Genomic DNA, 10,856 nt, shown 5'->3' on the forward strand with positions numbered 1-10,856 from the left:
ATGCAATTTTAGCTTAATTGCATAGTTAAGTGTTAGGCTGACGGCTGACTTAGAGATGAGTGCAAGACGAGGTGGGGCCACCGATCCCAATCCCTGTCTCTGCCCAGGGGTATGGGGATTTTTCCCCATCATTCCCTACATACGGATGCTCCGGAAGTCCGAATCTCTTATATCTCTCACAAAATTTAATATTGTGAATTAAAGATCACCATTTTTGTTCTAATCATCAAATTTTAAATAAATAAAAGAAGATAAAATTAAAAAATAATAATAATAATAATAATATATATAAAGGATATCATATATTTCAAGAAGATAAATGAAGTCATCGCTGTGATGTTCTTCGTTGCAGGGGATCCTCTCCTTTCTAGCATGGACAATTGGGTTCACACTGATTAGACCAAGAGTCATCTCTTCTCACTCTACTCGTTTCTATTTTATTTTTGTTTCCTCTTTTTCTGTTGTTAATTGCTTTGTTCACTTTGCTTTTTAGTGTCTCGTGTGAATGTTTATGCTAGGGGTGAGCATGGGTAAAAGGTAGAATTGGAATCGGAATTGACCCCATTAGGGTCTAATTTCAGTTCTAGAAAATTGGAATCGAGTGTTCTCGGGTCTGGTTCAAGTTCCTACAATACTGGAATTGGGAAACGGAATCAGAACCTAGGTCCAGGTACCCAAGTAGGAATTGTGACTAAAATATAATTTTTGTAAACTGTTGGGGGTGTATTTGTAATTTTTAGGGGTATATTTGTCATTTTTCAAAAAGTGGGGGCAATATAAAATTTACCCAAGTACTCGGAACCAAAACCGAAACCTATGTTTTAGGTTCTGGTTCCAAGTATCTAGGAATCAAAATTGGCCTCTTCCAATTCTGGATTTAAATCTTAGGAACCAGCCGATTTTGGGTCTGATTCTAGTTCATTAAAAAAATACAGGGTACCTAGAATCAATCACCCCAAGTTTACGTCTTCCACTACAATCATCTAGTGCTTCCTGATTTGCCACATCATCAAGTTTATACATCGTATATAAATCATATTAACCAATGTTTTAAAACCCGACCGGTTTAACTGGTTCGATCCAGCAATGGCACTGAGTCGGGCTAGCCTGACCTTAAAATCGGGGGTGTGAATTTACCTAGTATGACTTGCAATTGGGTCGGGGTCATTGTAGTAAACCACTAGTCTAACCGATTTTAGGGGAAAACCGGGTGAATCAAAATTCAGATCATAGCGACTTTCAGCTAGGTTTGGCGGGCAAACATGAATCAGTGTTAAGGGCTTTTGAAGGGTGGATCACGGTGAGTCAGAAGGTGGTGTCCAATTAAGTTTAGTTGCCGGAATCACTGGAATTTGGCCAAGAAACGGCGAAACCCTTGCTTCTAATTACCAACGATTGGTGGCTGGAATGGTTTGGGAACTTTGGAGGTTTTGTAGGGGAGTAGTCGGTGAGTCTAAAGGTAGTGGTGGTGGTTGGAGTTGTCGTCACTTAAAACGGCCAGAAACCGACAAATGAAAGTCAATTGACGTCGTTGTTGTGGCCGATAATCGGCAAGTGATGAGAAGGGATAAAGGGTATGGTTTTGAAGAGAAGACAGTGGGGGTTTCAGTGGTGTTAATAGGGGTGATTTTGGGTGAGAAAACAGTTGGAGCAAGGGAAAAAAGGCTACGTCGACACGTGCTAATGTGCGTCAGAAACAGCCACCATGCTAACATGCGTCGATATAAAAATTTTGAATTTGTTTTATGTGATACGTCATCAGTTTAACCCACTAATCAAATCAGTTAAACTAGTCAACCCAATACCTGACCACTTTATTGGGTTTAGCCTCGGGTTGATTATTAAAGAATAATGCTACACATACATAATTTCTATACAACATTTCTCATACAACATTATGTGGCAAGATGTGATTGAATGAAATTTTAATTTTAACTTTAAATTAGCCAATCATATCTTGCCACATAATGTTGTATGGGAAATGTTGTATAAAAATGATGTATGTGTAGTATTACTCATTATTAAAACATTGATATTGACTTATATTGGGTAACATTAACCTCAGTTTAACCATTGAATGTTGTCATCAGGATAAGATTAAAATTTGGGTTTCTAATTTATTTGTAAATTATGTAATTTAAGTCATCCCCCTAAAGAATATTTTTGATTATATTCCTTTACACAACATTTTCTTAATTAAGTCTTCGATAATATTTGCATATTTGATAAATCTAGAGACCTCGTCAAGAGATGGGCTTTCTTTACGGTAGGTTGGATCTTAAGCCCAAAGGATATAGCCCACGTAGTGGGAATTAGGCCCCTCAACTATTTAACAATTTGAAATTCTTTTTTTTTTTTTAATTTTTTTATGAATGGATAATTATGATGCTTCTATGCGGCAAACATATTATCAAAGAAAAACATGCATGCAAGAATTAATTATCACTAATAAATAATAATAAGAGAAAATTCAATCACATAGCTTATACAAACACACACACACATCTTTTAATGTGATAATAAATTATCAGTTATCTTATATCTGGCTATACTACTTTCTCGATATATTATCTATTTTTAGAAATATGAATTTTGTTTATCCATATTGATTAACAATTGATATTGAAAAGCGAATTTTTTTATATATTCTTTTAGTTGTTTTTACATTAGTGTTTATAAACATTTCAACTAATATTATCAAATACATTTTCATAAGGATTTTTTATAAACCCTTTTTTCAAAAACAAAAATGTATATTTAAATTCTATATCCAAGGTTTGGATGGTCATTTCGGATTTTATTTTATTATATAATAATTATAGAGTTGAGATATTTTCATAGAAAATTTTCTAATTAAAAATGTGTTAAAATTCCCTAATAATTCATTTCATTTAATCTCCCACAGTAAACACTAAATAAGTAAATTTAAAAAGTAAATATTTAATGTCCTCAAAACTCAACAACTTTATACAACTTCATAAAAGTTTATTTTAAAATTTTAATTTGACATATTTTCACCCTTAATTTACCTAAAATTATGTAATGTTATTTCACAATTAATTGATCTTATAATTAAAGAACCCATTTATAAGTTTTGCTTCATATATCACTAAAGCAAAAAAATAATAATAATAATAATAAAAAATTGTAGATGTCAAAATATATAATTTCTTTTTTATTAGGGTGATAAAATACATCTTGTCTATCAATTCATAAAAAATTCCCCCCCCCCCCCCCCCCCCCAAAAATTTCAAAACTAATTTAATTTGTAATTAATTTAATGGATGTGTGGGCCTGTGGCGGGGAATTTCCTGGTTCCCGTCCTCGATTTTTTTCGGGGAACCTTGCCCCGTTCTGTGTCTGACTCATGCTTTGGCCCCACATTTGAAATAAGCAAACCAAAGGCAATTGCAAAGAGCGCATAAAAAGTATAGAGAAACAACAAAACTATGCTTACTCACAATTTTATTAACTATTTTACTATTTTGATAAATATAATGACATAGTATAGGTATTATATATATAGTATCTATACTATATCGTTATATTTTTCAGGATTGTAAGATGATTAGTAAGATTGTGAGTAAATATAACATTACTTATAGAGAAAAGGAATTGAAAAAGAGAAAAAGAATTAGAACTTGCATTACTGAAAATGAAGAAGATGAAAGATGGCCCTTTAATCATCTGACTTAGCATAACACAAGGAACATGAGCTGCAAAGAAAATTAATGTGAAAGACTTGCTGCAAAGGAACAATATTAAGGGGACGTTTGTCTAAGCTTATGAAAATTAGCTTATAAGTAACAATTACTTATAAGCTAAAATTAACTTATAAGCATTTAAAATTTTAAGCATTTGAAATTTTAAACAATTACGTGTTTGGTTAAAGTACTTATAAGTGACTGATAAATAATTGACATGTTTGGTAAAATGTGGCTTATAAGTACATTTTATTATAAAATTACTAAAAAATGTACTACATTAAACAAGTGCATACTATGGAATTGTAAAATTAAATAAGGATAATGTGGTAATATACTTGGTCAAACTAGCTTATAAGCAAAGTGCTTATAAGCCAAAAAAAAAAAAAAGTACCTCCCCCCAACTTATTTTTTTTAGCTTATAAGCTCAACTTATAAGCTCAAAAAAATTATAAACAAATAGGTCAGTTTAATTTTAGAGCTTAGATCTAGCCGTAGATCTGGCCTTTGTCGGCTAGATCCATCATGGATCTGGCCGGAAAAGGCAATAACGGTGCACGACAAGCAAGATCCAGCCGGTCATGCACCGATATGGCGACTCCGGCCACCCTCCAACAGTGGTGGCCTGCTGTCCGTATTTGAGGGTGGGTTAGGGGTATTTTTGTTAACTTTTAATGTTTTATTATAGGGGTGTTTTGTAAATAAACAAACATAGAGGGTATTTTATTAATTTGTAAATCCTACATCATAATACCCGCCCAATTCAACTTTTTTTTAACTTTTTTCAAAAAATTTTCCCAAAAACGCAAAAATATGAACCAAACGGAGCCTAAATTCTCTCAACCTAGTGGGGGTTTTACTATTTTCCAAAACCATTTGGCTCCAAATTACTTTTAGGGCTCCAAAAATTTTACAGCCCCAAGTTTTTGATCATTAACACCCACAAGTTTGAGAAACTGACAAGGGCACCCTAAAACTATTAACGACGTTTCAATACTAAAATAAAGAGGCAAATGAAATAAAAAAGAGTTAAACCCACACAGCAAAGCGCTCTTTCTCTCCGCTCACTCAATTCTTTACGAATCACCAATTGGGTATATTTACTTTGCTTTCGTTCTGTTTCTTCTTTTATTATTTCTTTATTTTTTCCCTTATTTTTGTTTATTTATTAATGTCATTATTTTCGCCTGATTAGGCTTCGAATTTTGTAGGTCTGTTCTTCTCTACTATTTTAAGGTCTGTTTCCGTTTCATTTCTTAGCTTCCAATTTTTTGGTTCAGATTTGTGCGGAATGAACAACATTTAGGTTAGGGTTTGGCTGTAATTATCTAAAATTTGTTCATGGCTTGAACTCTATGCTTCAATTTGAGGTCAAATTTGAATAATCAGTGTTAGAGCTTCAGCTTTCATCAAGTTCTAGTTCATCTTCAAGCTATTTTGAAGTCTTATTGTTCTTATTTGATGCTTTCATGCTTCATTGTGTATATGGAGGGTTAATTGTCAATTTAGGTAATAATTTTTTTTTTTTTTTTTTTATTTGTTGAACGTGGGTAAAGTAAAGAAGCTGAAGTGTGGAAATGATTGAGCTTTCACCTTTAGCAAAAGCAATAACAAGTGCATGAATTATAAAGTTCGAATCTTTTTATTTATTTATTTATTTCTCATGTTCTTGGGAAAGCAGAGTGTGAGGTAGTGCTTAGTATCTTAATGTAGCTATATTGGTTTTGAAGTTTTTGCTATTTGTGGGTTTCATCCAAATGGCGGCTAAATCCTCGGGAATTGTATCACGAACTATAAGGTGTTGGTAATTAAGTTGTTGCTGATGAGTGACTCTGATTGACATGAAATTTTCGGTGAAGAAAGACTAGTAAGTGTAGATTTTGACTTGTGAAATATAATTAATTAAGATTTGAGAATCCATTAATTTTTTTCTCTACCTTGAAAAATGATTTAATATTGTTGCTGGTGATTTGAACTGTTATCAAATGCATCAAAACTACCAGAGGGAGCGAGATCTGTCGAACTGAATAATTGCCATCTTCATTTTTTATGTTTGACATGATTTTATCCTTGGCCTAAATGAGGTTTATTATGTGTGAACTTTATTTTTCTGTTTTGTGTATATATTACTTGTTTTATCTAATATGATGGAATCTTTTATGAATGAACCGTTTTAAAGTTGAACAATCAGTCCAGTGCATTACTGAATTATTGAAAGGAAAAACATTCAAATATTTAACTTCTGATAATAGGAAAGAGTGTTTGAATAATTGTTATGTTGACTTTGTTCTGCTGCTAGATAAGCCATTTGAATATTCTAGAGCCACTTGGAATTCCAATGCAAAGTTTGTTGATTAATCGATATGGATTCTGTTGGTCAAGGATAATCACTTGCTTATATAGCCAGCTATTTTAGATGTGTGACATATGAAAATTTGCTGTGCATATATTTTGCAGGATTAAAACAACAATAACCAGCTTAGATGTTAGCAAAAGGAAGGAAGACTACTGGCAGGGGAGAAGCAGTGCCAGTGAACTATGCTTTTGGTCCACACGAGGATGACATAATCATAAAGCACAGACTTCTGACCCGCACAACCACCACAAGGGGTGAACCCCCATTGAAGAAACTTCAGAAGAAGTTCACCTCATTTGTTCTTGAGATTGAGAAGGATGAAGATAACTTTAATGACAGTGCAAAACTTTCCAAAACTTTCTTACAGGAGTTGTCCACTTTTGAGATTCCTCTTCTCAAAAGCAAAGCTGTTATTGATGCAAACATAAGAGAAAAAGAGAACTTCAATGAATTGAAAGAAGAGATAAATAGGCAGATATCACAGGCGCAGGCTGACATAGAAGATCTGAAGAAGCAACTTGAAGAGAGTAAGATTGAAAGACAGCACAAGGAGGAGTGCGAAGCAATTAGGAAATTGATTGCTTTGCAGCAACCAAGATCAGAGACACAGAAGATAATTACAGACCTGGAGAAAGAGATTGCAGCATTAGAGGCAGAGAATACAGCAGGTTCCAGGTTGCTGGAGCTTCGCAAGAAACAGTTTGCTCTTTTATTGCAAGTGGTATGTGCTTTATTTCAGATATGAATTTGTATCTTACATATTTCTCTACTACATTATTTTTTAAATTATATTTTTTTATCTCTTTCTTGGTCTCACTCTTTTCATTCCATACTTCAGACCTCCTTGATGATTGTCATGTTTAGGGTTATTTTCCTATTTCCCCTAATGTTTATTTCTATTTTCTTTTGTGGTTGCACTTATTTTACTGAAGGGTTATTTTATTGTCCTTTGTTGTGGCATTAGGGTTTCATATGTTGGCGACTATATGTGTCACTTTATTCTGTTTTGAAAGTAAGCCTTGAGTATGAGTTGATAGTGAGATGTTGAGTTTTGTCCTCCCTAAGTTTTCTCCTCTCAACCTCTCCCATTTCTTCTTTCTTCTCCCATTTCTTCCTGTGTATTCTTTCTCTGTAAATTTGTTGTTTACTGTATCTCCACCCTAAATTACCTAGCATAGTAAAAGTTCTTGCATTCACCATCGCTTATGGAAGGATCTACACTTATGATTGACTTCAAAAAGGAAAGCTAATGTTTGTTTTCTTTTTCATTTGTCTGTTATATTATAAAATGAAGATGAAAGTTGATCATGTTTTTCTTCATTAAATCTTTTACATTAGTTTTTTTGAATGGGTGATTCATGTCTCTTGTGTTTCATTTCATATTGAAAGATATGTGCTTCTGGAGGAAGAAGGAAAAATCTATTGTATCTTTGATTTGTATTCTGATGGTAACCATTTGGGTTATTTGGTTGGAAACAAATAGGAGGATCTTGAAATTCATTCTGGAAATTAAACAAATATTTGAAATATAGTTTGTTTTTAGGTATTTTTATGAGCTTCGGTTTCTGGTGAACTTCAAGATTTCCATTTTTCTTCACTAATTTCTATCTGTATAGGGCAGCTTTTAATTGATTTCTATTTAAATCTTGGTTCTTATTTCTTTAGACATTTTTTCAGGTTTGGTGCACTGCTAGTTCACCTTAATTTTTAACTCTTCATCTTGCTATTCTTTATAAAATTTCTTTTTGTTTTTAATCCAGATAGGAAAAATAAAAAAATAAATGGGATTGAAGTTTTACATCCCTTTTTGTTGCATTTCTTCTAAGTAATAAGCATTCACCCCGTGTTTGTATCAACATGACTGAAGTTATAGTATGCTGGATCTTCAGTTGCCGACCTGGTTGATATGATAGGTTGACCTGTATAATTGGTGCTCACAATTTTTACTTGCATTTTTTAAACTTTTCTGCAGGTGGATGAGTTGCAGAATACCATAGTGGAAGAACAGAAGAACTTGATAGAGGAGATGAGAATGGCTGAAGAGCAGAAGAGTGGGTTAGAGGACGCTTTTGGGGGCTCAGAAGCGATGGCCATTGACTAGTTTATCAGTTGTAAGGTTGTCAATCTGTTGAAACTTTTTAATTTTTTTAAAGTGCAGGTTTATTTTGGTCTTTAGAATTTTGTCTAATGTTGTGAAATATTATAAAGATTTCGGAATATGACAGTCTAACATCAGTTCTTCCATACTTAGATACCAAGTTTTTGGAATTGAGAAAAAGAGTTTGTAACTTATTAGCAAGATAAACATGGATGCAGCTGAAGTTTATTTTTGTATACTGCATTGAATGCAAAACTTAATGGTCGGAATGTTCTTATTAATTTTTTAGGCAAATTGAATCAAAAATTAGTTTTTTCTTCTTGAAACTTTAGAAATCTCCTTATGTAAAAGACATTTTAATGAGATTTAAATGCCACCCTCATCTTGGTGAATGTTCAACTGAATCTGTGATGTTATTCGTTTTTCTTCCTTTTCCCCATTAGGCACACGAGTGTGGATCATAACTCTCAAATGAGGAAGTTTTCTAAAATTGGGGGTGATATTTTCTTGCCTGCTTATAAAAGATATTTGTTGGATTGGAAATATTTATTAAAATAAGTTGAACTCAGTTGTTGTTTTCTGAAAACATGCTAATTGAGAATAACTGAATGTACTGGTCCTTTCTTGAGACTCAGGAACAGAGGATTTGTTTATTTATTTGAGTTTTGATGAATGTTCACTATACTTAGAAACTTATTGATTAGATATATCCTCTGAAGGATTTACAGACTCCTGTACTGGGTTTTGGACCAATGAATTGCGAGTTGTGTTCTACATAAAGTACCTCAAATGTTATTAGAGGGTTTAATAAAGGATTGAATCCTGTTACATGATCATTCACCATGTACAAAACTAGGTCTTACTAAAAGATTGACTTGAGTACATGAGGGTGGCATTCTTTACTTTGATTTTATTGAAAGCAAATTCATTTTCCTTGTCTTGTGTTGCCAGAACTGGGTTTCAGCAGAATTACATTTTCCTTCTCAAGTGTGATTTGTGTTCACTCTTTAGGTGTTCCCAAGTGCGTAAATTGTGCTGTTGTATTTTCTGACAGGAGAAGTGTAATATGAAGAAGTTTTTTGCCTTGCAGGATTGTACTAGTACTGACTTAAACTGAAGACCTTGATAAACACGGGGATTATTGGATGAGAATGAGGTAATGCTCGAATGGTCCATTCTTCCTGAATTGACATTTCCCTTAGCTGGAACTAGATTTAAGAAACTTTGCTGTAAACAGAAATTGAATAATTAGCTTAAAGCTTCTTGATGAGATAATTTTGGAGATTTCTTCTGTCTACCAGTGGAATTCTGACGATAGAAGCATTAGTACTTAGTAGTCACCTCTTCCTTAAGTAGATAGTCAATTCTGGATATGATTATGCAGGAATCACTTGTTACGTCTCAAACCTGGTGTGAGCATGTAAATTGTAAAGGAAAAATAGGTTGTTTTTAGTTGGATTTACCGAGCTATGTTAATGAATGGTTGCATTAGCACTCATGATTTTCTTGAGTAAATTAAGGAAAGAAATGAGACTCAATTTCTGATGTTGGGTTATAACTTACAATAACTCAATTTGTTGACATGTTATATCCAGTTTGCAATTTTACAAACTTTTGGTAAAAAAATATTTGAAACTTTTCTTAGATGTATTTATGACGTTATTTAATAAAAAAATGTTTTATTATCAAGAATCCAAAATACTCATTGCTATTTTGCAAATGTTACCATATCATTTGTAATTAAACCGTAGTCACAATAGTTTTGATTAATGTTATATAACCAAAATATCAACAAGACCCAACTATTTTTTAGTAAGATTAATTTTTTTTTTTTTTTCTGTTAAATCAAAATGAAAGTACTACCTTGCTCTCAAACAATCAATAACTTTGGTTAAAAATTAGGATTAATTTTGTCGATCTCACCTAATCTTTAATGCAATTTTAAAGACATCCCATGTAATTTGGAAATTATTGTTAACTTCCCCTATGAATATTGCTAACATATCTTAAATATTTTACTCAATTATCAGCAATCTCTCAACAAAGAAGTGGTCACTAGTTAGTAATACTTAAAAGAAAGGTGATAAATAATTTTGGAATTATATCAAAATCAATACAAACTGATGCATTTACAAATAATTCAAAAAATCAAAGAGAATGAGCTTGAGAATCCGATTCACCTCTCAATGATGTGCTTCAAATATTTGAATAAAGCTGATTGAATGTGAAAGTAATTTTTGGTGTGTGAGAAGAAGACATGATAAGAAAAGGAAAGGAAAGAAAAAAGTGAATTGAAGGAGAGTGGTAAGATTGTCCGAAATATTTTTCAAAGCAATTAAAACAATTAGAGATGGCTTGTTTCTTGGTTTGATTCTTAAAATAAGGTCATCTAAGAAATTGAACCCAAATGAAATTCCAAAATTAAATTATGACTAACTAGTTGCCAATATATTATAGTATATATACATGTATAATGTATTTACTTATTTATTTATTATATTCATATAGGAGGAACTAAAAGAAAAATACAAATTTATATTGATTGATACTCAAGAGTCAACTCAAATTTAACGTTGTTTTCTCACTAATACTGTATGAATTATTTGTGAAAAATAGAAAAAGTTACTTTTATGAGATTATTGGAATAATCAAAATTTTGAGGTATAATATAACGCAGTAGAAGGTTGAGTTAGCAAAA

General features: G+C 32.4%; 1 protein-coding gene across 5 annotated transcripts; it reads left to right on the forward strand.

The window, feature by feature from the left end:
* Nucleotides 1-4,715: 4,715 nt before the first annotated feature.
* LOC116105066 (THO complex subunit 7A-like) lies at nt 4,716-9,618 on the forward strand. Of its 5 annotated transcripts, none has more exons than XM_031391490.1 (5): nt 4,733-4,798; nt 5,435-5,571; nt 6,162-6,781; nt 8,033-8,176; nt 9,249-9,618. In XM_031391490.1, exons 3-4 carry the CDS (start codon nt 6,188-6,190, stop codon nt 8,159-8,161), a joined length of 723 nt encoding a protein of 240 aa, XP_031247350.1. In that variant the 5' UTR covers nt 4,733-4,798; nt 5,435-5,571; nt 6,162-6,187; the 3' UTR covers nt 8,162-8,176; nt 9,249-9,618. The 5 variants fall into 5 exon arrangements, with proteins under 5 accessions (XP_031247349.1, XP_031247350.1, XP_031247352.1 ...); XM_031391492.1 differs by lacking the exon at nt 5,435-5,571 and adding an exon at nt 4,900-4,940 and having other exon boundaries at nt 4,734-4,798; nt 8,033-8,171; XM_031391488.1 differs by lacking the exon at nt 5,435-5,571 and adding an exon at nt 4,900-4,940 and having other exon boundaries at nt 4,735-4,798.
* The last annotated feature ends 1,238 nt before the right edge of the window (nt 9,619-10,856 follow it).

Source organism: Pistacia vera, unplaced genomic scaffold, assembly GCF_008641045.1.
Source record: "Pistacia vera cultivar Batoury unplaced genomic scaffold, PisVer_v2 Contig491, whole genome shotgun sequence".
Taxonomy (NCBI): domain Eukaryota; kingdom Viridiplantae; phylum Streptophyta; class Magnoliopsida; order Sapindales; family Anacardiaceae; genus Pistacia; species Pistacia vera.